The sequence below is a fragment of the Aspergillus pseudonomiae genome, assembly GCF_009193645.1.
Source record: "Aspergillus pseudonomiae strain CBS 119388 unplaced genomic scaffold BDV37scaffold_2, whole genome shotgun sequence".
Classification (NCBI taxonomy): Eukaryota; Fungi; Ascomycota; class Eurotiomycetes; order Eurotiales; family Aspergillaceae; genus Aspergillus; species Aspergillus pseudonomiae.
In genome coordinates this window covers 701,281-727,287 of record NW_022475994.1, presented here as the reverse complement: position 1 = coordinate 727,287, position 26,007 = coordinate 701,281, and the positions used below count along the sequence as shown (strand labels likewise).

At 49.4% G+C, this 26,007-nt stretch overlaps 8 protein-coding genes across 8 annotated transcripts; 2 read left to right on the top strand and 6 right to left on the bottom strand.

Moving 5' to 3' along the window:
• Positions 1-657: 657 nt before the first annotated feature.
• On the top strand, positions 658-3,868 carry BDV37DRAFT_267831 (glutamine amidotransferase subunit DUG2; the record flags this gene model as incomplete). Its single annotated transcript, XM_032084079.1, has 5 exons — positions 658-894; positions 1,132-1,263; positions 1,313-1,843; positions 1,930-2,116; positions 2,166-3,868. 5 exons carry the CDS (start codon positions 658-660, stop codon positions 3,866-3,868), a joined length of 2,790 nt encoding a protein of 929 aa, XP_031946985.1.
• Positions 3,869-4,547: 679 nt separating this feature from the next.
• Positions 4,548-6,119, bottom strand: BDV37DRAFT_80883 (putative LaeA-like methyltransferase). The gene is made up of 4 exons (XM_032091265.1): positions 5,665-6,119; positions 5,495-5,605; positions 5,136-5,404; positions 4,548-5,084 (listed from the first exon to the last, which is right to left on the bottom strand). The coding sequence occupies exons 1-4, from the start codon at positions 5,796-5,798 to the stop codon at positions 4,654-4,656; spliced, it is 945 nt and encodes a 314-aa protein (XP_031946984.1). The 5' UTR covers positions 5,799-6,119; the 3' UTR covers positions 4,548-4,653.
• Positions 6,120-6,685: 566 nt separating this feature from the next.
• On the bottom strand, positions 6,686-10,119 carry BDV37DRAFT_80881 (TAPT1 family protein). Its single transcript, XM_032091264.1, has one exon. It carries the CDS (start codon positions 9,989-9,991, stop codon positions 6,770-6,772), a length of 3,222 nt encoding a protein of 1,073 aa, XP_031946983.1. The 5' UTR covers positions 9,992-10,119; the 3' UTR covers positions 6,686-6,769.
• Positions 10,120-10,697: 578 nt separating this feature from the next.
• BDV37DRAFT_267829 (F-box protein) lies at positions 10,698-11,939 on the top strand (the record flags this gene model as incomplete). Its single annotated transcript, XM_032084078.1, has 5 exons — positions 10,698-10,913; positions 11,051-11,174; positions 11,208-11,306; positions 11,358-11,689; positions 11,916-11,939. The coding sequence occupies 5 exons, from the start codon at positions 10,698-10,700 to the stop codon at positions 11,937-11,939; spliced, it is 795 nt and encodes a 264-aa protein (XP_031946982.1).
• A 1,150-nt stretch (positions 11,940-13,089) lies between these two features.
• Positions 13,090-15,121, bottom strand: BDV37DRAFT_278002 (uncharacterized protein; the record flags this gene model as incomplete). The annotated part of the gene is made up of 3 exons (XM_032085926.1): positions 13,090-14,510; positions 14,565-14,991; positions 15,059-15,121. The coding sequence occupies 3 exons, from the start codon at positions 15,119-15,121 to the stop codon at positions 13,090-13,092; spliced, it is 1,911 nt and encodes a 636-aa protein (XP_031946981.1).
• Positions 15,122-16,655: 1,534 nt separating this feature from the next.
• On the bottom strand, positions 16,656-18,888 carry BDV37DRAFT_278001 (uncharacterized protein; the record flags this gene model as incomplete). Its single annotated transcript, XM_032085925.1, has 3 exons — positions 16,656-17,705; positions 17,760-18,214; positions 18,261-18,888. 3 exons carry the CDS (start codon positions 18,886-18,888, stop codon positions 16,656-16,658), a joined length of 2,133 nt encoding a protein of 710 aa, XP_031946980.1.
• A 1,209-nt stretch (positions 18,889-20,097) lies between these two features.
• BDV37DRAFT_278000 (uncharacterized protein) lies at positions 20,098-22,462 on the bottom strand (the record flags this gene model as incomplete). The annotated part of the gene is made up of 4 exons (XM_032085924.1): positions 20,098-20,112; positions 20,178-20,621; positions 20,676-20,740; positions 21,550-22,462. The coding sequence occupies 4 exons, from the start codon at positions 22,460-22,462 to the stop codon at positions 20,098-20,100; spliced, it is 1,437 nt and encodes a 478-aa protein (XP_031946979.1).
• A 710-nt stretch (positions 22,463-23,172) lies between these two features.
• BDV37DRAFT_236496 (uncharacterized protein) lies at positions 23,173-25,847 on the bottom strand. The gene is made up of 2 exons (XM_032080617.1): positions 25,494-25,847; positions 23,173-25,428 (listed from the first exon to the last, which is right to left on the bottom strand). Exons 1-2 carry the CDS (start codon positions 25,522-25,524, stop codon positions 23,594-23,596), a joined length of 1,866 nt encoding a protein of 621 aa, XP_031946978.1. The 5' UTR covers positions 25,525-25,847; the 3' UTR covers positions 23,173-23,593.
• Positions 25,848-26,007: the final 160 nt, after the last annotated feature.

Genomic DNA, 26,007 nt, shown 5'->3' with positions numbered 1-26,007 from the left:
CACCTTTCCAACTTCCTTGACCATTAATTTTCTTTGTACCCTGTACCACACAACTCGCTGATGTTTTTCGAACCATGTCTCCAAGCAAGAATGACGCGCTAATAGCTCGTTTACTTTGGGAGCCCAGGTCAGTTATTTCTCGTATAAACCATGCATTTGTTAGGATGCATGTAGGGTTTGGAGGTAAAAATAGAGAGGAATGATGGATCAGAGAATTAAAGAAGATTTTCAACATGTTGACCAACCGCAGGCAGGAGTGTTGTGGCAGATATCCATTCCACGAAAGAAAAGGTAGGTAATAGGCTGTTGACGGTGTTGTTGTTCCCCGTGCACCGCCACACTTCTGTGCATTTGCCATACATCACCGCCATTGAAATCACGACATTTGGTCCAGTCGCAAGACCTTACCGTTTTGGGATAATTGACTCAACTTCCACCTTTTTGCCTGCTTCATTCAATAATCTTTTCCACTTTGATGTACTAAAAACCTCCAATTTTTGTATATCCGGTTCTCTCTTTGACATATATCCTCCAATAGTACTGGCCTATACAAAGGAAGAGTGGTTGCAAAGGTGTCACGTGGAGCCACACCGTTGTTCAATTGATATCCGAATAGAATACATTGGCTGAGACTTCTTCGGCCATTGCGTGCCAGTGATGGACCACACAGTACTACATGAATCGGATGGCACATCCGATATTGATGAACAGACCAAGACCTGGGAATCTGATCCGCGTTCAATAACTACGCACCTCACCGACGATGACGCGAATGATTCCAATGCGATGATCGAATGTGGCATCGGCCACCGTGTTCAGGCCAGTCGGTCTGTCCTAGCACTAGTCTTAGATGATGACTACGTGTTTGCTGGTCTCCAGGGCGGAGACATTGTAGTATGTGATGGAGCGATGTTTCTTAGTTCATTGCAACTCTAATTGGCTTACCTCCGATAGGCATGGTCCCTCCAGACATACGAGCTCGTGCTCTCGGTGCATGCTCATCAGGAAAGCGTTCTAGATCTTCATCTCTCTGAGGACAAAGAGTTGCTCTTTTCTAGCGGCGGAGATTCAGTCGTTAATGTAATCCTACCCTCTAACGTGATTCGTGCAGAGTAAGTTTAACATGTATAGGTGTGGTCGACGAGGACCTTCGATCGCCTATACTCGATTCACTCCCACCATGATGTAGGCGATATTTTCGCAGTCGCCTACTCGTCAACTTTGAAGACTATCTACTGCGCTGGTCAGAACACCAGCATCCAGGTAAGTTCTAATCCGACTTCGCTTGAAAAAGCCTTCTGACGTGGCACAGTGGTGTGATATCTCACAAGCTGATGCGGCTGCCACACAATTGTCAGCGGCTCACTTGTCGAGGAGGACCCATCGGTTCTTTGATTCTCGCGGTCCCGATGGCACTCGTGCTCCCAGACCAGATGCGGGAGCGGACGGAAGCCATTCGATCACACAGGGTGGTCAAGTTCTCACCTTCAAACGTGATCACCATAGGATATTTTCCCACCATGGCTATGTATACACGATGCTCCTGGTCCGAGGGCTGGTTGAGTCGGTACCTTCTGAGGAAGTACTCATCACCGGTGCTGGGGATGGCGTCGTCAAACTTTGGCGTCTGAACCAGGACAATACCAATGCGGCGCCGTCCCAGATGGCAAAGCTGCAAAATGGCGACCCAGTACTCTCCATCGCGGTTGATGGGTCATTTCTCTACTGTGGCCTCGCAGGTGGCGCATTAAATATCTGGAACCTAGATTCCCATCAGCTTGTTAAACGCATCACTAGGCACACCGGCGATCTGTGGGCGGTAGATATTATCCATGGAGTAGCTGTGTGCGGCGACTCAAACGGAATTGTTAAGGTAGTACTGCTCTATCCAATATTCCAGAGGACCTATCTAACCTGCTCCGGAATTAGAAATTCAATTCTCGATTTGAAGAGGTTGGCAGCTGGACCGCTCATGAGGGAACAATGCTCGCGTCGGCCGCTGGTCGGCATAGAGACCGATTTATTTACGCTTCAGGAGGAAACGACAACACTGTTGGTATCTGGGATTTGACAGACGTGTCCCTAAAGCAGAACGAGCTACCTCCTATCAATAATGGTAAGGGATGATGCGATCCTGAAGAAGCATTGTTGCTAACGACATACAGATGAAATGGTTAACTGCCTTGCCAAGTTTGTCGCTTTCAAGACAGTTTCAGCTAGCCCCAAATTCGCGGGCGAATGCAATCAAGGTGCAGCGTTTTTGCGAAGACACTGCGTTTACCTGGGGGCCAAAACGAAGCTTCTGACCACCGGGAAAGACACGAACCCAATTGTTTATGCACGGTTCAATGCAACATCCTCGGAGAAAATTGACAAAACTATTCTGTTCTACGGGCACTACGATGTCGTTGGGGCCGATGCCAACCTTACCAAGTGGAAAACGGATCCCTACCAGCTTACTTCAATGGATGGTTTCCTATACGGCCGTGGTGTATCTGACAACAAGGGCCCCATCCTAGCTGCTTTATACGCGGCTGCGGATCTTGCACGCCAAAAAGCGCTCCGATGCAATGTTGCTTTCCTCATCGAAGGTGAGGAAGAATCGGGCTCCCAGGGCTTCCATGAAACTGTTCGTCAACACAAGGAGCAGATTGGTTCAGTAGACTACATTCTTCTTGCCAACAGTTACTGGCTGGATGACTACAACCCCTGCTTGACCTATGGACAACGTGGTGTCGTCCATGCGAACCTAATTGTGACCAGCGATCACCCCGACCTCCATAGCGGTATTGATGGAAGCGCATTGTTAGATGAACCGCTCAAGGACCTTACCTTGTTGATCGGCACTCTAGTGGGACCTAAGGGCCGCATTAATCTCCCCGACTTCAGGGACCGAGTCTTGCCTCTCCCCGAGGCCGAGAAGCAGCGATACGCGGATATCGCGCAGATTCTTCTGCAACAGCACCCCGAGATTACCGATCGCGATGCTTTGATTGACTCACTTATGCATCGGTGGAGGGAGCCAGCCCTTACCATCCACTCCATCGAGGTACCGGGCAATAGCAAGAGCACGACGACAACTATCTCACGCCGGGCGAAAGCCAGTATATCCATCCGTTTGGTGCCAAACCAGGAGGCAGATGATGTTGCAGCGGGCCTGACGATGTATGCGCAGGAACAATTTGATCTCCTAGAATCGCAAAACGACCTAACGGTTGAGATCACGGGTAAATCCGATCCCTGGTTAGGTGATCCAGACAACGAGATGTTCGAGACTCTTGCGGAGGCTATCACAGCAGCCTGGACGCCAGACACACAGGGCCAGAAACATCAATATCCTCCAGTTCAGCGGAACCTACAAGACCGAACGGTCAGCAAGCTGTCTAAGGAGCCAGGTCCTAGACTCACTCGGAAAGATTCTTCGGACAGTCTTGCTTCCCATATTGATCGTATTATCATGTCGTCGACCACATCTTCAGCAAGGAAGGCGGAAACGCGTCAACGCAGCCTACTCAGCACAGGCGTGCCCACTTCCTCGACACTAACTAGCAAATCCAGCCCGGCACTTGTGTCGGGTGATTCCACCAGAGAAACATCTCCAGCGCCTCAGGGAGAAATGCCTCCCCGTCCCGAACCGGTGCCCGGGCCGTCCGGCGTCCGTCCTATATATATCCGGGAAGGAGGATCTATTCCGACAATCCGCTTCCTGGAGAAGGAATTCTCGGCGCCGGCAGCCAATCTTCCCTGCGGGCAGGCGAGTGATAATGCGCATTTGTACAATGAGAGGCTGCGCGTGCAGAACTTGTACAAGAGCCGGGAGATCTTCAGCTATGTATTTTCGCGTCTGCCGGAGAGGGAGCGCAAGTGATCCACGAAGGGGTGTTCAGGTGGGTTGAGCACAGTTAGAGCATAATATTAATGGAGAGAAATCAGCTTCACTGCTAGCTGCGGGTTCACATAATGATCTTTATATTCATCAACTCCCTTTTGAGGTTGGCGGAAATCTAGTAGATTGAATATTCATTTAATGAGCAAGAATCAATAGATCTCGGGTTATTTTGTTAGATTGGCTATATGAACAATAATCTAAAGTGAAGCGCCCTGCAGTTTATTTTGGAGAACGGAGGTGGTAGACTGATAGAGGATACCATGCGAATGGTCCACCCCACTTCATGTTGACTCAATAACTAAGCACCTGATTCAGGAGTTCAGCTGTTTTGCTAAAAGTTGTTAGATACTGTCTGGCACTAGTTTTTATGTCTTTGAAAGAGTCGTGGACATTGAATATTTACTCAGACATACTGTTGCTTGTCCGTGATGGTAGAGGTGTACAGGGCGTAGAAGGAGAGCGTATATGCTAGAACGTTCAAGTGGTATAGATGGCCCAAAACAAGATGCGTAGTTGGTATGGTGGATCTGTGGAGTGGTGAGAACATATTAGTAATAGTGTAGCGAGATCTGTCATGAAAATATAGGATGTCATGCTGTCTTGTACAAGTGTCGGCATCATGTGATTCAACTATATACACATCACTCAGATACATTATTAACAGCTACATGTATTATTAGCACAGGATGGCACGAGCAGCCAAGGAAAACAACCAAACCTGACCCAGTATGATACGCGTATCGTCGTCACTGCAATGTTCAAAATCAACCCGCTAAAGGCTTCCTTCCAATAACAACATGCAGATTCACCACCGGCAAAACATTCTGGCAGCGACTCTCCAATTCCCCCACCAGCCGCTCGGTCCGTTCTACGGCATCCTTCTCTTCCGTTACCTCTCCAGTCCCTAGCATCGACTTCGGCAGCAATGACCGCAAGACCTGGACCAGCCATGCCCGTGCGGAATCATGCAAATATGGCTTATCAATAGTATTATACGACTGCCGGGATATATCCTCAAAGCCGACCATATTGGCTAGTTTCTCGATGAGTACAGGCGCCGTCGGACACAGCCCCAGGTTCACTGCTGCTGACGCGACAGTCTCTTGCATGCGGAGAATGAACGGATCAGGCGATGATTCTGCGGTAGAGAACGCTGTCGTGTCGCAGTCGTCCCATTGGAGGTAGCCGCCTGGTTCTTCATACTCCCATTAACATGGTTAGGATATAGAAAAGGGAAGGAACGTACTCAGTAGCTCATATATGTTACGCATTGACTGAGGATAATCTTCTTCTTTGAGGGCACCGACTAGGAGCCGGAGGTGTACTAAATCGTATCGGCCTCTATGCTCTGGGGGAAACCGGTTGCGCATGTCATGAGTGGAGAGGTGTAGTTCATGAGTGGGTGCAATATCCTTATAGAATGGGTACTGGGCTGAGGAGATATCGAAGCCGTGGAGATAGAGACGATTGGTAGGATGTGCTTTGAGGGCCGTAACGAGGGACGAGAGCCATATACTTGGGTCCATTAGCACGTTCTTGTACTTTGCTAGAAGACAAAAAAAAAAAGAGAGAGAGAGAGAGAGAGAGAGAACAGGAGACACTCACCCGGTCCCCGTTGCAACGTCTGCTATACTTGTGATATTTTCTATAGGGATGGCAGGATGAATAGATTTACCCCCAATCAAGTCGACGAGGAAGTTATGTTGGGCGTTGAGTCTGTGCTATCAGCTTTTATGGACAAGACGAGGCAGGCAACTGAGCAAAGAACTACCTACCTGGCAGATTCCTTGGGACTGCGATTCAGCAGGTAAACCTCGTCATTTGGGGAGACCGAGGCTGTACGGGATAGGACCTTCTTAACCCGACGCCAAAGCCTTAACAACAAAGTGTGTACGAAGCCCACCATCATGATTTACGAACTAAAATACGAGGGAGAGACTCACACCCGAGATACCGGGGCCAATTCTTACATATAACGTCATGACCATCCTCCACATGTCAAGCCATGGGTGAAGGCAAACAAAAGACGTCAATGGCCATGCACAACCCTCAAGAAGGTAAATGAGTAAAAAAACCCCCTGACTCTCTTAACGAAGCCTAGACCAAGAGGATCCTTACCGAGTGGACTAATACCACTCCAACCGTTGACCCAAGGTCTCGGAATGAGCACTAAGGGAAACACTATTTGGCACGAGGGATCCACTGACAGTAGCGTGGCTTTCCGGCTCGTGGATTGAGTGTCCACACCAACGCTAAAAAAGAGCGAGTGGGGAGAGCCATGCTTGCTGCCAAGGTACTGTCCCGTCTTCGGGCTTCGAAAGTCGGGGATTGAACATGATTCAGACTAGGACAGCGATCAGGCAATACTGCATGGGGTTGCCTTGTGCTTTGATGGGTTTCATGCTTCTTTGTTCATCATGGCTTAGCGCTTCCGTAAGTATGACAAGAAGAAAGGGGAGAGAAAGAGGAAGGAGTATATACCCACTCAGATAGTCCTTCCTGAGAAAAGGCAGTGCTGCACTTTGAGGAACAGAGAGAAGACACAGGTTCGCTAGTTCCAAAGATGGAGTGAGCCACTCACTGGTGGAGTCGTCAACACGGCAGTACTCCGTAAAATTGAAAAATGCGGCAGTAGAAAATTCCCGAAGTTCAGGTTTAAGTGTGACAAGTCTCCACTTCGTCTCGAAGTTTGAGTGACCTTTTCCTTTTTCATGCTGTCGTCCGGCCCAACGGACTGGGGCCACGTGCACTTGCAGACAGACCTGCATACTCCATTACATACTCGCAGTCCAACAACACACACACACACACACTTACTCTACACTATGGTTAGGTATCTACACGTAATCTAAGGTACAAAAGTACAAGGCCATCCTCGAATCACCAGATCCTCTTGGCTACCATCTCATACCGTCGAACATGGTCCATGTTCAATTCCTCCTTGGAATTCTTCTCCTTTTCTTCTTTGGCCTTCAGCCGTCGTAGTCCCTCGGGATCATCCGTGTAGATCCACCGTCGGTGGTCGTCATTGACTTCCACCACTCCCCACCCACCAAAGCGACGACTGCCCTCTACCGCATATTCTCGTGCGCGGGGCGGGCCACCATTCTCATGAGATGCTTGCTCCGTCTCGCGCTGTTTCATCGCTCGGTAGCGGGAGCGGGCATAGGCTAATAACACCATTCCTAGGAGCAGTTTCACGATCAGTAACACCACATATCCCGTCAGAATGAGAACGACGGTGAAGATGTACACGGACTGCGCTGGGGATGGCATGGTATTCGCTAGGAGCTGCCGAAAAAAAGCGTTCATATGTGCCGCAGATGCTGGCACGATCGTCCGCAGCGTCAGCGGCGGTGGAGACGGGATCGGAGCGGGGACGTAGTGGCTATAGATAGAAGATAACGATGTCGACTCCACTGCCGTGGATGAGGGGTGTTGCGGCAGCAAAGCGGCCAGGAACATCTGATACGTCTGGACAGAAACCCGAAAGAAGAGGCAAGACAACGGGATGACCGGCAGTCCCAACCGACGGGTTAGATTCTGATCTCCAAAGGCATTCGTGTAGTAGTCTTTCGTCAGCACGTCCAAGAAACGCTTGTAGATGGCGGGGCGGGTGTTATTGAATTTGCCGATGTATGCATGCTTGAGCCAGTCAACAAGCATCTCGGATCCCAACACAACCAGAAAAGGCCCGAGGACCTGGGCGAGAGTGGGGAGAAACGAATTCACATGACTGAAGGACGCAATGATGGATGAAGGCACAATCGTGAACGATTGCGGTAGGATCGACGACATGGTTCGCGGTGGCGTTGACAACGGTGTGCTATTGGTGCTCGTCGACTGACTGCTGAAACTGGAGCCCAGGTTGCCAATGAAGTTGAATGCGCCCGTCTCGACGATATTGCGCGACGCAATGATGGTGAGCATAAGCCAAAGCTGAAAGCGCTCCACCACATCTGCGCAAGTTAACTGAAACAAGTTTTCTTTCTCAAATTTCTTAAAGACAGTGGACTTAATCTCGACAAACTGATTTGATAGTAGCAAAGAGAGCAAAGCATTTGAGTATGAATTGACAGCCACATTCAGCGTCATGACCTGATAAAAAAGCGCCGTGGCATGTACCACCGTGTAGGCCAACGCCAACAGGAAGAGCCCAAAAGGCCGGAAGACTTTGCTTCGTCCATTCGGCCGACGTTCCAAAGCCTCCCGCGAGAAAAGACACTCCAACACATCCTGTCCGATGGCTGCAAATAGCCGGTCGCTGACTTCCAGCACGTTGTAGATCACGTAAAGTTTGATGGCGGCCTGTCCTCGGATCCAGTGATACATCCGGCTTGCGTCAAAGTACATGAGAACGGCGCATGTGGCAATCATTAGTAGACCCTTGAGAATATCTGCCTTATCGTCTGGAAGCAGTGCGGACGGAATGGACTTTTGTCGGCGGTGTTGATACTTGTGATGTGTATCGGAGCGGCACCGTCTGCGCGCCTCCGCTGCTTTCGCTTTCATATCGCGTTCAGTTCCAGCTGGCTCCTGTCGCGACCGGCCTTCAGCTTCTGAAATCAGGTGCGTTCCATCTCCCGATACCTTGTTGCGCCTTCGCCATACTCTTCCCACGCCTTTAATGATAAAGCCGGAGATAAACCGAAACTCGACACCCAGATTAACCATCCAAGATTCTAGCAAAATATACAAAGCTTTCACAAAGCGAAGAGGAAGTATAGTAAAGGAATAGAGCCATGAGTCTAAGCAGGCCAGTATTCCAAACCAAAAGACCTGCTCTAGCACTGGCGGAAGCATAAAAAAGTTCATGAGCCGCTCAAGCTTCACGCGAGAGGACTCATACGGGAAGTCGCTGGCGGCTGAGGGATGTATGTACAAGGGGGAGGGTCGGCCCGATGCAAGTTCTAATTGTAGGTAAGTCGGAACAGACAAAGGAGGCAGGGGAATAGACGGTGGCATGGGTGAAGGCAGTGCAGAATCGGCCATTTGTGGTGCAGAATTCAGGTTCTTAGAGTCTGATTCCCGACCTATGCTGGGACGATCCTGTTTCGACCGGGATGCCCACGTTTGTGCAAGGCGCTCGTTGCTGGGTAGCGTTTGTCGCCGAGAGGAGGTTGGGGTAGAAACAGCCCGTGAGCTTTGTGAGCGATGTCGAGTTGACGATGTGGGTGGTCTTGCCAAGCCTCCGTCAAAAGTGAATTCTTTGTTTGTTTGGGATTTCGTGGCATGATCGGGTGGTAACTTTATATTGTTTAATAGGGGCGAGGCATCGTCCGTCAAGGTTATTTGTGAGTTTGAAGCATGCGTTTGATCAGAAACAACCCTGTGACTTTGTTCGTTATCTGCCGCGCGATAAGGAATCGACTGAGGTGACGAGGTGAGTTCTTGTATTTTGGCGGGAGATAGTTTCGGAACACGCTCTCGATCCTTGTCCTGGTTCCTGGCTGGAGAGACTTCTCTAGACCACTGGTTTAGAACAGTCGCAACTTCGGATCCATCAATGACATCCACCAAAGAAGTCCTATGTGACTTGCTGCCGTTGACAATGTCAGGTGCCTGAGAATGCTCAAAGACCATGCCAAAAGCCTGATCGGGTGGTAAGGAGTACTGTATGTTTTTCTGGTCGCCGTTCGTAGTTCGCTGACTTGCAGACCGGTGATGGCTAGTGCTGTGTCCATTGACCTGAGGACCATTTTGGTGTGGTTCTACACCCAAAGGTCTTCTCTTCGTAGCATCTGGGGCTTCGGAGACCACCGAAGCTTCGAAGCCTCCATCTAGCAAATTCAAAGGGGACGGTTGGAGCTGTCGGGATTTTCGAGACATTTTCTCCTGACTTCTAGTTTCCGCTATTGCCTCCGTTTGCCTCTGTCCGGGACTCGGTGGTGCCCTCTCTGAACGTGAGGACCCCGCAAAAATGTCCGTGTCCTGCTGCTTGCCGGACCTGTTGTGTAATCCGTCCATCATTCGGGCGATTGCAGAACTTTCCAGTCCAGTTGTCCGAAAGTTGCGAAACTTGCGATCATCATCCGAGGCGACTGAAGCTCGAGGAAACTCGTCTGGTCTAGGGGCGGGAGGTGAGAGAAGGGGAGACACCATTGAAGAGAACGATCAGAGTAGACATGGGATGATTGGCGAGCAGCTGAGCAACGACGCGGTATCTCGTTTCGAGACTCAGGCGGGGTTTGAAGCCATACTGACAGACGCCAGGTTTGCTGTCAGAGTCAAAAATTGAGACGGAGAGAGAGGAAGAAGAAGAAGAAGAAGAAGAAGAAGCGCTGTTAGTTATGCCCTCCGTAGTCGCTCCCGGTGATAGTAACTGGCCGGTGAGGGTGGAGCCAAAAGGCGGTCAGACGGAAGTGGATTCCACTCCATTTATTCTGGGCAGTTGGGGTAAACCCCCCTATACAATTGTTTGCTGAGAGCGAATTTTAACACCTAGTTGCTTCAGTTCATGATTAACATTTCGTTATCGGAAGCTTTAAGATAATTCTTCTTGGCTTAGTACATGCAAGTGTATATGCCCATCCTTCGTCATGACACTGCCCTCCCTCGGGTTACAGTTCTGGTTTACTACCTTGAAGACGTATTCGTGACCATAGCAGTAGGGGAAATGTAGAGGATATTAGGAGAAAGGGAAGAGATGAAGGTGGGATCTCTCAGCTTTGATTTTATTGTCCACCTGGTTCGTCCATCAACGAGCTGCATTCAGCTCAAAGAGGACAAAGAGCAAATTCATGTTATCAAAACCGCGAGAATAATTTAAAAGCGTCCTAAAGTCTGGCCCCTCTACCCTCTTCTCCACATGGCTTCAGGTACAGCATATCGGTGCAAGAGGCCACCCTACGATGTCCTTCAGTTCTATCTGAGCAGCGACAGTTACAAACTATACAAAGCTCCACCCAATAAACCTTTAAACTCCAGTGCAAGGGCTACACCTTTCATCTATCAGCTTCCAGTTGAAATACTCCACTCCATACTTCTCAATCTTGACCTACGCAGCATCCCTATGCTGTGTCGAGTGGACACGCTAGGAAGATAGTTAGTGGAATCACTACCTGCGTACTTCTTATTGAAGACTCATGCTTCGCACACGCTCTCTATCATCGACTCTACCAAATGCTCTTCATATTTCCCATAAAATGGCTTTCTGCAGAGTTCTGTCATCCATGGTCTCGAACATGTCCCGGTTTTGATCCCCTTCTCTACTTGCCCACTTTTACACGCTCATGCTATAAACGTAGTTACCTTCGACCAGAATATGAATTGGCACGAGTAGCTGGTATATGCTTGCACTTTGGACTGAGACAGAAAGATATCAGATCGCTCCCAGTTATTTACAATATTGAACCGCTCCGATGCCGCTTGGCTGATATTACTCAACCAAAAGCCCTGGGGATACAGATTCATGGACGTTGAAAGGAGACGAAACGGGTATATAAGGCTGGCCTAAAGAGACGCGAAGAAAGTTACCAATGTCGTGTTCAGCAATGGAAAAGGAAACAGCGTCAAGGGATCCATGCCGGACGCCCTAGACCGCGGTCTGCTCCTACTTCCCTGGTTGTAGACGAGGGAGTTTCATGGAGGATGCAGGCCACAGTTGCATTTCCATACTGGGATTACCGGACACAGACATTGGAGCCAGGTACCTACTGCACCTATCACTGGGAGGAGGGTAAGGCGGATGATTGGAGACGTATGGAGACGATTTGGGATCTACACTCCCCCAGCAGAGAAGCCTATTATCGAGCATTCTTGGAGGCTGATATACCTCAGTATTTCTTATATTGTCCAGCAGTGAGGGCAGACTATGACTTTCAGAATAAAGAGGCAGGGCTAGGGCAATATAAGAGGGATGGAGCTGATTTCATTGTTCATCCCAAGGTTCCGATGCTGATGTCAACTTTGGGTATTTTCAGACATTCCATGACATTCAGATAGATCTCCAAGTGATGGTATCGTCAAGGTAAGGTCTCAAGGAAGAAATTTGACTTTGAGGATATAACAGAATGAAACGTTGTAGGCAGGGTATGAGCGCAACATTTAATACACCCCGTATCTGTGCAATTAGTGCTAGGATCGTATTTCCATACTTGTGTTAGCAGGGTTTGAAATAACTAACACTTAACTTATCTTACTGCCTCCTTCATACTGTAGTATACTTTAGTGTTCTATTGTTCGACTTGCCAAGGTATATCCACGATGGTTTGTGTAACTTGTTATACCAGTGGATCGAGTACATTTGAAGCTCATTAGTTAGCATCTAATTGCAATAAGGGTATCAAAAACCGGTTGTTTGACCAAAACATCCAATTTTAAGTCACTAATATGTAGTCGTGGGAAGGAAAGCAAAAGATTCGCGACAGGCTTCAGCCCTCAGAGTGGATAAATTCCAGCCCTGGGATAGCCACAGTACAGGGGTAGATCCCGATATCAGTGACAATATTCATACTCACACTCTCCATGCCTTATCTGAGAGGATGGCAACAGTATATTCAATGCGCTGGCTGCCTGGCTTAGCAGCAAGGACGACAAGGTGAAGGTGCATAGCGATGATTTGCCAAAGACAAGCTATATCCTTGGGTGTTTAACGAATAAGGCTTCTCAGGTTTCTCATTCATGAAGGAAGCCAAGGTAAAAATTCGGTTTGCGCGAGGCTCTCATTTACAGAGAAAATAAATCCTCTTGGGTTTTGAGCTTGGGACTTCTTTGTGCATCCAAGGGCACGAGGATACAAAGCCGTCAACGTGTAACAGGGGAGCAACACACATATGGCAGCAAGATAATGAGAAACGACCACATATGAATTTATATTGTAGATCTTTGAATAAAGCTCCATCTTGAGAAAAGTGCTGCGCAAGGTAATGCTCTTTCTGAACTTATTAGCACTCTATAATAATACATCGCGCCTTTCTTGTATGAGCGCAACTTCTCAATTCAGGTTACGATATCTTACCCCGTAGAGCATTGTATACTACAGTCTGTACTATAAGGCAAGCAGACATGCTTTGGAGTCATTGGCCCTCACAATTATGACTAAAAGACAACAAGAGGTAGTTACTAACAATATAGATAATATTCAATGCCCAATAATGTGTGGTTATATCCACAATACAATACTAGATAATCTGAAATCATGCTTAGTCCGATACTTATCAGAAGAATAAGACTATTTCTAATAAATACATTCATCGTAGCTACATATAACCCTGTCCATAATTCTGTGGCTGAGGCGGATACGCTCGGTTGGAGTAGGTTCGTGCAGGTGCAGACCTATTATCGTATTCGGCCAACGGCGCGAACGTACTCGGTCCTGACTGTTGATACACGGGAGAATTTGATGCGAATTCTCTCGCAAAAGGTGCTGGGGAATTTCTGGCAGGCGGATTGAATGGTGCATAACCATCGGGTCCTGGGGGCCGCGGTGCTCCGCGAGGTGCGACATGTGAAACGTTTCTCATCGTTTCCTCATCCATGGGGCTAAAATTGGGCTGGGGTCTAGCTGGAGGTTGACCTGCCGCACCAAACGACCGCGTAGGATAGCCAGCCAGCGAAGGCAGGGTAGGAGTGCCGCTAGGACCGGGAGGCGAAAAAGTTCGAATAGGCCCGTTCTCTTCTGGTGACATACTCCTTCCTGGTGTCAGAGTTCGTGCCGTAGTATCTGTTGGGCTATATGAGTGGTATGGCGCAGCTGATGCGAGATCGTGAGACGGGTATGCCTCATAGGGACTGTGAATGTCGCCGGTGTCTCCCAAAGCATGCGCCGGAGCCATACCACTCACTCCACCCTCTGAGGCGGCGGGTGCGGGTCGTGGCGTGCTGTTGAACCTTGACATCGGTGTTTGAATCCGAGAAGCAGGCGTAGGAATCTGAGTTGGGAGAGGAGGTACTGGCGGCGCTGGAGAGCTTTGGCGATCAAGAGGACTATATCCCGAGACTGCCGTACTTCCCGAGAGCGAAGTGGACGCGGAGTAGGCCGATGATTGAGTCATTGTTCGGCTGAGTGGGGGTTTGTCTTCGAACGCTGCCACACTCGGAAGGGTCGGAGCCCGGTCCGGTGCAGCTTTCCCTGGGCGTGATGGGTGCGACGGCAATGTGGTTTGTGTTGTGCTGCGCGAGAGAGTTGTGACAATCGGCGCCTTATCATTACCACCGACAGTGGGCAAGGTGGGATGCGTATCCAGACCCATGTTGGGTTGGGTTGGTGTTCGCTCCTGTAACGCCATGCCCTTGGCCAAAGCTTTGTTCACCTTCCTGCGCACAATGCGAGTGAGTCGAGTTTTGATCTTTCGTCGACAGTAGGCTTTCAGGGAGCCATCTTGCGAAGGGATATGATGGAACAAAAAGATGAGGTACAAGATGATGGCGAGCGCCAGCTTCAGGATAGATAAAACCCAAATTATCAAGGTGAAAAGCATGCCAAAGAGGACCAGGGCGCGCAGGTTGTTATGTTCGGCCAAGATCTTCACATTATCAAAGAATTGTATGACCGGGGATGAATCATCTGTGTCGGGCGCATTCTCCCCACCGGGAAGCAGGTCCATGCGCATAACCGAATACAACGTGATCGCATTGACGACTTGACGCGGCCCATCGGCGATGAGGACATTCATCCAAGCTAACCATCGAATTAGTATTCATCGGACCGAGAACTGACAATGGCTACACCTACTCTCAAAGGAGAAATATGCAAACAGAGCAACGTACTCGGCCCCTTTTCTGCTTTTGGTGAGCTCGGCAAAAACAAGGAACCGCTTCCATCCATGACCACTGGCCCACAGGCGAATACTTTGAATGCGCACGGCGAGGGAGTCCAAGTAACTCTGGGAGATACTGCCGGACCGAATGGCGCGAATAGCACGGATCCATCGCAGAACCAAGAGAACGAACGAGATGATAATACAGACGGCAAAAATCCACCGAGAAACGGTAAAGGGAATGGCAGGCTCGATTTGTCCGGCCCATTTCGAGAATGCCAGTAGATTAACGGCAGTGAATGTGTCGACCGCGTACACCGCTATTGAAATCACGAGGAAAACCCAAAGAAAGAAGTAAGAGAATGGCGAAAGACAGGACTCTGATTTGAAGTCATTTAGATTCTACGGAGTATATCAATGTTAGCCAAGGAACATCGAACAGGGGGGTTCTCTACCCGAGGGAACGCACGATGTAGTCCCATTGTTCCTCCAGGGATACCGGGCCTTTTTCACGATCGCCGCAGCAAGGCATTCTGTGCGTCCTCGGTCCTGCCGAGAAGCCAAATGAACGACTCTGCGAATGAGTCCAAGGAGGGGCAGCCAGTCACAGACAGGCAGGATGAACTTCGTCGGGCCAGCCGGGCGAAGTGAGAGATTGCAGCAGGCGCGATAACAGCGACCGAGGAAGTTGTATTTCTTTTGTAGGGAGAGCCGATCTCAATAGCGAGTGACAAACAAGAAGTTTCAAGTGGATCGTGTTCGATCGGCGGTTGCGAGAATCAGTGGCGCATCGCCGTTGGACAGTCGCAGGGCTGGAGATCGCAGAGACACGCGTATATCAGCTCCGGCCCGTCATACAAGGGCCATTGAGCTTGTCCAAAAGCGAAAGTAGAGCTCTGAAACGAACGAGAGTGATGTGTGCGACTCTTTGTCCTCTCTGAAAGGGGATGATGGGACTAGCGCCAAGATCAGGGCTTTTGGGCGCGTTTGGAGACCGTCGCAACCGAGATGGAGAATTGCGGGGACTCGGGCAAACACAGGGTGGGATTCTGGATGGTTGACTGGGTCGCAAAGAACGAACGACTGGATTGACAGCGGTTAAAGAGGGTCGATTGAATCGACAGCCACCAACGAAAGAGAACAATGTGAGAAGAATGGAAGCGCAGTTATGCAGGAGCCCCTGCAATGAAACACGAGGAGAATGCGCAAGGAATCCAATCACGTTGGAGGGGCAATCTGACATTGCGCGGTTAAGGTTCAGGAACCATTTCATTTCATTTCGGAGGTCTTTTCCTTTCAGAAACACTATCCGTTCGATCAGCAGAAGAAAGACGACCACCACAACAAAAAAGGGACAGAAAAATTGACAACAGGAACACAAAGACAGTGACACCTCGTTTTTCTTTCAAGGTTCAATAAGCTTTTCTTTGCTTTCACGGGAGTTCTTATTTTCCAAACTTTTTCTTGAATGTGGTTGTCTTCCACAAGCTTCCCCACTCCTGACTTGGCATCATTTCCAAATGGGATGGCGAGGGTCATTGCGGAAAGGAAGTGGGCGCGAAGCGTGTGTCTGTCCCACCGAAGGGGACCCCATAAAATGCCCAACCCACCGACAAACGCACGGGCCAACTTCCGTTGACAAGTAACCCCGGAGGTAAAAAAGGGACGATGTACATATATCATACGCCGTGTGTTTTGTCCCACAAAAGGGGACCCCAAGCCCACCGCCACAACACACAGAAGTGCCACACGATAGCTAATGGCCGACGCAGCGTGTGCCTGTCCCACAGAATGGGACCCCAATCCCGCCACCACAGCACACAGAATGCTACGTCGCCGAGGAGGAATCGGTCATTATATCTAAGCGCACACCATGTTTTCCCAAAAATTGGGAGCCCCACCACGTCCTCGTCCCCACGGGTCGCAAGGAGAGTTATGACGACTAAATCCTCCACCCACTGCGAATGATCACCGAAACTACCAGGCGCACAGGAGAAGCAGTGCCCCATGATCCAGAACTTTGTGCAACACCCCCCGGAGTGGAGCTCACAAGTCCCTATAGGAGATCAGGGGATAGTGGGCAGACGCCTGTTACCCTGACGGCGCACAGCCGTCGATGCTGCCGTCGATGCCGCCGCCGTGTTGGACAGCGAGATGCGGAGCTTTTGGCACTCGTCCTCCAGCTCGCGCGTCTTTTTGCCCCAACGGATGTTATCCTCCGTCCGCGCTCTTTTCTCATTATTCAGAGCCTCCCGCAGCTTTTGAACGCCCTCCTGGGCCACCTGCTCAGAGGTACACATGACCCCTTGGTTGTCTTTGTCAAGCTGGCGGCGGAGGTTGTTGATTTCGGTCTGCTGCTGGGAGACCGTCACCTGGCTCTGCGCGAGCGCAGTGGAGATCGACCCCACGTCTTGGGTGGGACGCTTTGGTATCTCCTGCGAACTGCGCGAAGCTTCCCAACGGGACAGGCGGTGCTCGAGGATCTGGATCGTCCTCTCGGCAGCAGCCGCCTGCTCCTGGCTCCTCTGAGCCTCCCTCATCGCCATGCCGATCTTACCTTGGAGATCATTGACTTCCGCTGTAAGGTCGGAAGCCCGTTTCTGGGCCTGGTCGGCGGCGGCACGTTCCTGCGCGAGAGTCAAGTCGCAGGTGTGCTGGAGGTTCGACATAGATTGCCGAAGAGCCACCTCAGCTTCGTGTGCGCGAGTGAGAGGCACTTGCGCGTGCCGCGCCACGCTGTCTGCCGACGACTGGTTAGTCTCAAGCTCGGCCTCCAGGAGCATGACACGCCTGAGGGCGGCATCCCGTTCCTGTATGGTCACCGAGGAGTCACGGAACTGCAGGTGCAGCCGGTCGTGCTCGGCCTGGAAGGCCTGACACTGGGCCATGAGCTCCTGGTTCTGGGCGATGAGGTCGTTATTGTAAACAACGAGGTTCTGGCGTTCGGTGTCGGTGTGGCCGCGAGATTGCTGTTCTCGGGCCTCTGCAGCGGCCAGGCGTTGCTCGAGAGTTACGAGCTGGTCATTCCAAGCTTGAAGCTCGGCTCTGAGTGACTGGTGCTCACTCAGGAAATCGGCCTCCGCCTGTTCCCTCTCCCGGGCAAGCTGCTCTTCCAGCTAGGCGACCCGTTCGCAGAGGGACCGCTCCTTCGCAGTGGCATCGTCCTTCACCTGCCTCAGTTTCCCCTGGGTATTGCTGAGCTGCCCTTCCTTGACCGCGAGCTCCTGGCGGAGTTCCACGATGACAGTCGTCTCGCGGGGTCGAACTTCCTCAATGGGGTCCGGTTGGGCAGACAGTTTCTTGACAAGCGCCCAGCTGCCCTCCATCCGCTGCTTGACTACCTTAAGCTCCTCAGTTCTGGCAATGAGGAGCCCCTTCTGCTTGGTGATCACGCCTTCGCACTGATCGATAATATTCCACAGGTCAATCTCACGAGGCGTCGGGGGCGTCCCTCGGAGCTGTGTCTCGTGGCCGATGTGGTCCACTCTTAGGGCTGCAGGCTGCAGCTTGTCGGCGCGTCGGGAAGAGACGGCCTTGGCGAGAGCGTACCAGGAAAGCACTGCCAGAATGGCACACGAGACACTGGTAGTGACGAAAGCAATGACGTAAAGGTGATGGATCTCGCCTTCAAATCAGGCGTGGCAGCTGCCAGTCGTCTCGGATTATCGCACGCAACTCTAAGCCGGTCTCTTGGCCGCAGCAAAAGGCTACTTCGAGCCACTCGCGCCGGTTCAACCTCCCTTGTTCGAGCCGTCCGAAGACGTCGAAGCAGTGGTACGAAAGCTCCTCTTCTGACGAGCTCACGGCCATGACGAGACCGGAGACATGCCAAGCTGCAGGGAGCAACAGATCGTACATGACCGTTGTCCCGCAGATAAATGACAGAGACAGTCGACACACTGTTGCCAGGGGGTGATTGAACGGGAAATACCAGTCCACCACGGCGGAGACGAGACGGCTGAGGCGGTTCTCGATAATCCGGCTCTTGACCGCATCCTCGAGAGTGCGCAGGGTAGTGAAAATGTCGGCCAGAGGCCGAACGGCGGCAAGCTGCATGAGGAGCCAGCTTATACCGAGTACCACTGCGCGGATGGGTCGAACGACTGCCGTCAAAAGTGCCGAGATCCAGGAACTGAGGACTTTCCAGTCACTGGCGATGTATGCGAAGATGGTTATGGTCGCGAAGATGATCGCAGACCCCACTGTGAGATCGGCGTAGCCGAACAGCGCCAGACCCGAGACGAGCTCAGGGTCGATAATCCCTCCAAACAAAAGCACCTGCTCAGCTGGAGAAGTCATGTTGGAAATGGTTGTTGTACAAGTTGTTTGTCAAAAAGGGTTGAGAAAGGTTTAGAAGAACCGAAACCTGTATCAGGAGCAATGGCTTCACTGATCTGAGGAGGCCTGGTTTGACCAGGTATGGCTATAGGCAGCCAAAAGTAGTATGAGGATGTGAATATTTCGCTGTCTGCGATAGGCTTCAAGCTCAACGAATGCTTTGGGTTCTCAAGCGCTGGCGATCGGTTTGAAAGAGTTGGTGATCGTGAGAGGGAGGCGAGGAGACAAAGCTGGGGGGTGGCGCAGAAGGAAGAAGGAGCAACACAACACGTCTGTTAGGCAACGACTTCACATCAAACAGTGAATTAATGTCCAGGTGGGAAATCAAGGCATACGGCCTAGAACCAGATAAAAGATGTCACTAGCCTCAGATTGATTGGCTGGACAAGGGGGAGCTTCAGCCGGCTGGATGCCTATGGGCAGTGAAAATGATAGAGACAGACGTGCTTCAAAGGATGTGGGTTGAAAACTTGTCCAGTCTACAGACAATGTACATCGAGCTTAGCAACCCACAGAGACATGTAGCATTTGAAGGACAAGACAACCTCTAACAACATGACAATATAGGAGTTGGCCTCAATTGTAACAATGACTAGAGACAATGGCCTTTGTTCGATACGGAAGATTGCATCGTATATGCTAGTTCCCTGTCTCTGTCTAGGGGGCTTCCGAACTAGAATATCCAATTTGTAGAAGCCACTCTTCTGGTATCTACTACCGAAAACCTGTCGTAGTTGTATGAAGTGTGGTCCTGGTATCCCACCTGGGCTTAGATTCTTGGTGAATAATGTGATGAACTTTGAATATCCCTACCAACGAAAAGACAAACAGACGAAGAAAGATACAAAAAAAGTTGACCTGGCTGTTACTGTTCAGTAGAAAAACAACAACACCAAAGAGCTACTAAATGTTAGTATCATATCGTGAATTATTTCTGTTTCATATGTATACTGTTTTTCAGTGTCATAACAGTGATGAAGATATCTCATGCATTCATATTCATATTACTTCACTTGTATATAAAGTTGGTTCGATGAGCTCGTCCTCCAAACGATTCAAGGAAAACTCTTAGCAAAAGTCTATCCCCGAACTATCCACGGATAATGTATATGGAAATGTTCTATACAACAATACCATCACTACAATCACAACCCAAGACCTATAGACCTCTCAAAGCTCCAGCACCTACAAATCAGTCAGTATTCCAATCCCCAAAAAGTTCCCAAGACCTAGGAAATAATCAGACATACCATATCAACCCACCCCCCACCGGCAAACTGACACCGACTCAGCCCCCGATTCACAAATCCCGCACTCTCATAGAACCGGATCAGATAATCATGACATATCAACACAATTCGATCTGCCTCTATTTCCGCATTCCGGATATACTCCACATACTCCTTAACAAGATAATTTCCCACCCCCGTCCCTTGATACGCAGGTAGAACTGCAACAGAATGAACGGCGATATTAGTACCTCGCGGATCATTGCCAATGACCTCTCCATCTATTACTACAGGGTCGTAGGGGGAGTGAGACTGCCAGTTACTGGGCATCTTCATAGAGCCTTCGGTTATTGTTGTCGAGAGGGATCGAATCCCGATGACGTTGGCAATGAGTTGTTCCGTGTTATCTGTTTTTATAAAGAGGCCGAGGCAGAGTTCCGGGGTTCGGTTGAGCCGGTATAAGAACTGTAGTATGAGTTTAAGTATGTGGTTTTGGTTTTGATTGGGGTTGGAAGGTACCTTTTCTTCTGAGCATCTTTCCTGCTCTACGAATGCACTTTCAACTGTTACGCAAGACTTGAGGTCTGTGGCGGTTAGAGGGCGAGTGAAGGCGTTTAGTCCGGCTAGGGCTGGACATTGTAAGGATTTGGTTGATGCCATTATAAGGGTGGTTTTTGAGTTGGGTTATTTTGGTAGATGTTGTGCTCAGCGTTATATTTGTCTGTTATATACTCCGGAATATGTACAATATCCACTTGCAAAAGAGTCATGCTTCGTATTACTCCCATACGTATGGGTCTATCTGGAGGAGAAGCTCGCCGAGGATCAAAGTTCCCGCGAATCAGAGAAGATTAAATAGAGGGACCGCGCCCTACGCCCACGCCTTGCGCCGCTAAGTGGGTCGTTCTCAATCTACCTTACTACGTAGTAGTATACTTACACAGGGTATGCAGTGGTGTTTATATTGTCGCATTAAGATGGTAGAGAACATAGCATTGGGTTCTCTTGGATCGCATGGCATCTACTGGTCTAGGTACAGGGCATTTTTGTAGAGAGTGGGGTCAACATGCGTGTTCAACCTATCGTCTATGATGTATAAGATGTGTTTCGCGTTATATATATGTGTATGTTCTCCTGTTGATCTCAGGATTTTTAGGCCGAAGTTTTCAATCCCTTATCCATTGAAACAACGTAAGTTGTACCTCCCTACGGAAAAGTTTTAACTAGTGGTCTCTTACTCAACTTGATTCTTTCCTCATTCTATACCTGTTGTACTGCGCATCTAAGTTACGTCTGTATTGAATTCTTGCCCCTGGTATAGAGCATCCGACCCCAGCCATGGAGTGCAACATTATTGCTGAATCATGTTCAAGCAACAATCCATAGAAGTCACCGTAGTAGTCCTCATAATCATCAACTTCACCTATGTCCTTTTTCTCAATGTTAGCCAGGAAGAGATCGAAGCCGGCCCTTTGGCATGCATCCCGGAGTCCTGCAAAGCGACACTGGTCAACCCCTTTCAGCCGAGAAAAGCGAAGCCCCGCACTGGTACACTGGTGCTCAAGAACATAGATGAGTGCTTGTGGGCAAGAGCTATTGATGTCATTATTCCAACCATCTAAATATTGCATGCTGTCGATTTCAGCGGCACATGCCCAAGATTGAAGCAGACGAGTAATATTCTCTTTACTAGCGCCATGAGGTTCCAGTAGAGCGGCTGACGGTCGATGTATCAAGTTGTAAATCAGGACAATCCTATATCCGGATGTAACAGGCTTCACCTCGCGAGTGACATCTGCATACCAAGCAACCCATGACATCCCAAAATCAGCGGTTGGTGCTGTTTGAAACGTGAGGCAATCATCCCTATGAGAGACGATCACATCCACTCCTTCGTGTTTCGATGGGAGACATACAGCGAGCGTGCCGAACATACCATCGGCTTTCTCAGAATCTCGATGTGGTAGAAAGAATGCGCCCTCCCGGTAGATAAGTAATTTGTATAACTCCGCCTTAACCTCCCGCCAATCTGCCGTAAGGCCAAGACCAGTTACAGCTTTGTCCATGAATAGTTCAACCTGGTGTTGCCATCTTGGGTTCTGAAGAGCAAACTGGCTTGCGTCGAGTTGCCAACTTTTCCGTACTGATTCGTCTACCAGGGTCTCAGTACCCTTTCCGTAGGGGCTCAGATGGCAGGACTGGATTATTGCCTTCGCATGTTCAGCTGATATAGGAAGCCCAGTATTCCCCACATCTGGAATGTAGAGGCCAGGATTGATGGCAGTATGAATATTCGCCCTCTTCATAAACGATCCTGAGGACTGAATGTCATCTAGAGCGAGGTTGAGACCCTTTTTAATGTCCTTTAAGATATCTTTAGAAATTACCAGTACCCCATTTTTAGAAGTTAACAGTACGCCGTCTTTAGGGGCCACCGGAACCCTGTCTTTAGAGTCGCAATACTAGATCTTTAGATCCCCTGGGCTCTTAGTATACTACTAGTATCCCGGGAGTAGAAGTAATATAGGGGTGGTAAGACACTGTCTTTAGGGCCCGGTGGTCGATAGATTTGGGCAATATGTGGCGGTCGTGGCTTTATGTAAAAATGCTCAGGTTTTGGTCAGAAATGTCAACTGTCCGGAACTTCGATTTACTATCAACCCTTACCAGGCAGTCTGAAGCAATCCTGGAAGCTATTATGAGGGACTTCCAGCCCCTCTTGTGTCAGGCTGGAAAGACATACCGCATTGAAGGAATCATATGACCTAAGAATAATTCAAGCAGTTCAAATAGTTTAAGCTAAGAATCTATGATCGGTGTAGATTATACTGAATAGGGGTATGTACTGAGGTATAGGAATACTAAGCAGGCCAGTGGTCCGACAGACCACTGCCCAAGACGTGCAGAGTCCAATATTTAAATAAGCTGAAAAAAATATACTAACTATAGTTTAAGCAACTTGATCAATTGCAAAAAAAAAAAAAAAAAAAATTGGCCGGGCTCACTCGTTCCTGTTCTAGAACGAAACTAGAACGAAATGACCCCATGGGACAGCATACAGTTCCTTGTTCAGTCACTATGAGTCGAGGGGTTTGAAGTCGGCAAGAAATGGCCGAAGATAATCCACACGTACCCTTGCATTTGCCTTCTAGAGAAAAGGGACAAGCTAAATGGCTCACCTACTAAATCATCCGCTGGTTGCCCTGCTTGCTCACATTATAGTATCACTAAGCTCACCTACGCCCATCTTGCAGTTTAGCCTTGCTCACCCATAGATCAGCGAGCTTTAGAGGGTGCTTTCATCTCTGACCGAGTTTACACAGCTGCCTTGAGCACGGCTGAGCGGACGGGAAGAAGTGTTTTTCAAACCGTCTGGTCTCATATATCTATGTGGCAATGATTTGGAATCTTGTAGCTCTTTGTACATAGTCTAACACCTAAATATAGTGTGTTTGTAGAGATTGCGAGATCGAGAGGCTATCGAATTGCGATAAAGCTTGCTCCTTGTCCGGATTGCTTGGCTGCTTAATATGTTCACGGCGAAACGCAGCAAGCCACTCTGGATTGTCGAAGATGGTCTGGTCCCATGGATCTTCGGAATCATAGACTAATCTCCTTGACTCTTGCTGGAGCATCTCATCTGTAGGGATGATTCCTTGCGCTAATTTCTGTCGTGTGTAGCGACCTAAGTGTGATGCCAGTACTTCCAGTAATGAATTTAGCGGATTATTAGAAGTCCGAGCTGAAGATGAAGGGTATGCCGGAGCATTTAGAGTGTTGCTTTCGATTGTAGTATTCCGATCCAGTCGCGATGTGATCTGATCCAGCTGATCTTTCGCATGAGCGTTGGTTACTGAAAAAGGAACGAGGCAACGAGAATCATGGCCGATATAATAAGGAGGCAGGCTATTGGTCACATGCTTAGTGATCTCTGGTAGAAAGCCATGTTCACCTCTCCAGCAATCCATAGTTGATCCATTGCGAAAATGGCTGGCTAAATGATCAACGCGCTCCTCCCACGACGACAGTCTCCTGTCACAGAACCCACAGCGCGATGTTACCGTCGGGGCTGGTGTTTTCCAATCATCAATCATAGGTATAACATCGAGGTTGTGTGTGAGGCGCAGATGTTGCACTAGGTGATCTTTGCGACGGAAGGTACGGGTACCACTCAAGCATGCCTGGTAATTGTGCTCGTCTAGATGGTCTGTCCCCGGTTCCAGCATATTGCAGTATGCGCAATGTTGCTGCCCTGTGATTGGAGAGATCACAGATGCACCATGAGGTGTGCACGTCCAGCTCTCAAGGTTAAGATGAAGAGTTTTCTCATGTCGGGCCCAGTCATATTTGGTTCGGAACTGATCACAACAAAAGGTGCAACAAAATTTACGAGTTGGCTTAGCGCTTTTACTTTTAAGAACTCGTCCAGTGGACCGCCTGTGCGATGTTGTCAAGGAGTCGTGCGATCTTCTGGAGGTACTAGATTTGACCGATGCAGTAGACGGAAGTGAAGAGACACTCGGGGCACTACTCTGTGAGCTGACTGTTGATACTGGTCGACGAAAGCCGATAAATGAATCATTTTCTCTAACTGGAGCCGGGTTTCCAAACGCGGAGGCTCCTGGTTGTATGCCTGCGGACGGGAGGTTCTTCAACGTGTTCATAATTGCAGACATGGATGCTGGCTCATCTTCAGGAGGGGATTCTTGCCATCGCTGCATAGGATCAGGAGCGTACAAAGGGTTTGGAATGAATTGGGGCGTGGCCCTTGATTCTGTTCTTTGAAGAGAATACCGGCTTCTTCTTCTTGGAAGACCACGACTGCCATTTGAACCGAGTGGATAGGTAGACTGCCGTGCTGATTGCTGAAGCCAACTATTTCTGTTATCAAGATGTCCATCGTTTATTTCATCTGGAAGAAGTAGAGGCGCCTGCGGGGCAAAGAAAGCCTCATTTAACCAGTGAGATGGTAAGTCATTTGAAGTAGAGCCTGTACACCAATCATTATTTTGAAGCCACGGCACGTCTTGACGACTTGCTGTAGGCCAGGAAATCACCTGCCCTTCTGGTAAGGCGTTGTTATATGGAAGAGCCCTATCAGAGTTGTTGGGATTCAAAACACGATTGCTCCCTAGTTCGTCTAATGTATGAGGTTCAGAAGCGAATGTGGTAAGATGTCCAGTGGGCTGTGGGTCAGTATGATCGAGGCCATAAAGCGAGCACGGATCGATGATAAGGGAATTGTGATCCACTGGATGACCTAGCAGGCCCGCTAGTGAAGTTATCAGCGATCTGCTAATACACAGCTAGAAGCCTTGATATTAAAGGCTGGATCACCTTCATCTACTAATAGCGAATCGTTTGCCATGGCGCCAGTTGAAGTTTGCTAGGATTGAGGAGCCTGGGTCTTGCGCTGCTGCATCCTGCCCAAGACGTAGTACTGGTAGTAGTGTACGGAGTACGGAGTACCGTAAGAGAATATATCACCCAGCGCAACACCAGGATCGTCAACCAGCGCAATGAGTCAAGTGATCGACCCAACACTGGGGTCACGTGTCGATAGCGAAACTTATGAGAGAACTTGCAGCAAGAATTCAAACAAGAGAAGATTGACTGGATGAAACGGCCCAGAGTACTAGTGTTATACGACACCTTTACTGCGTATGCTGCCGGTCCGACCGGATTTCAACCAGTCCTTACCGAAAGGAGAACCTCGTGGAGCCGGTCGATAACATCGGTTCCGAAGTTTAATATGGACATCTTCAAAGCTTGACCAGCGTGAGTTGAAGGTCCAATGACGCTGACTCATGCAGTTGCCACACAGACCAATCAACGATCGACTTGTAGGCAA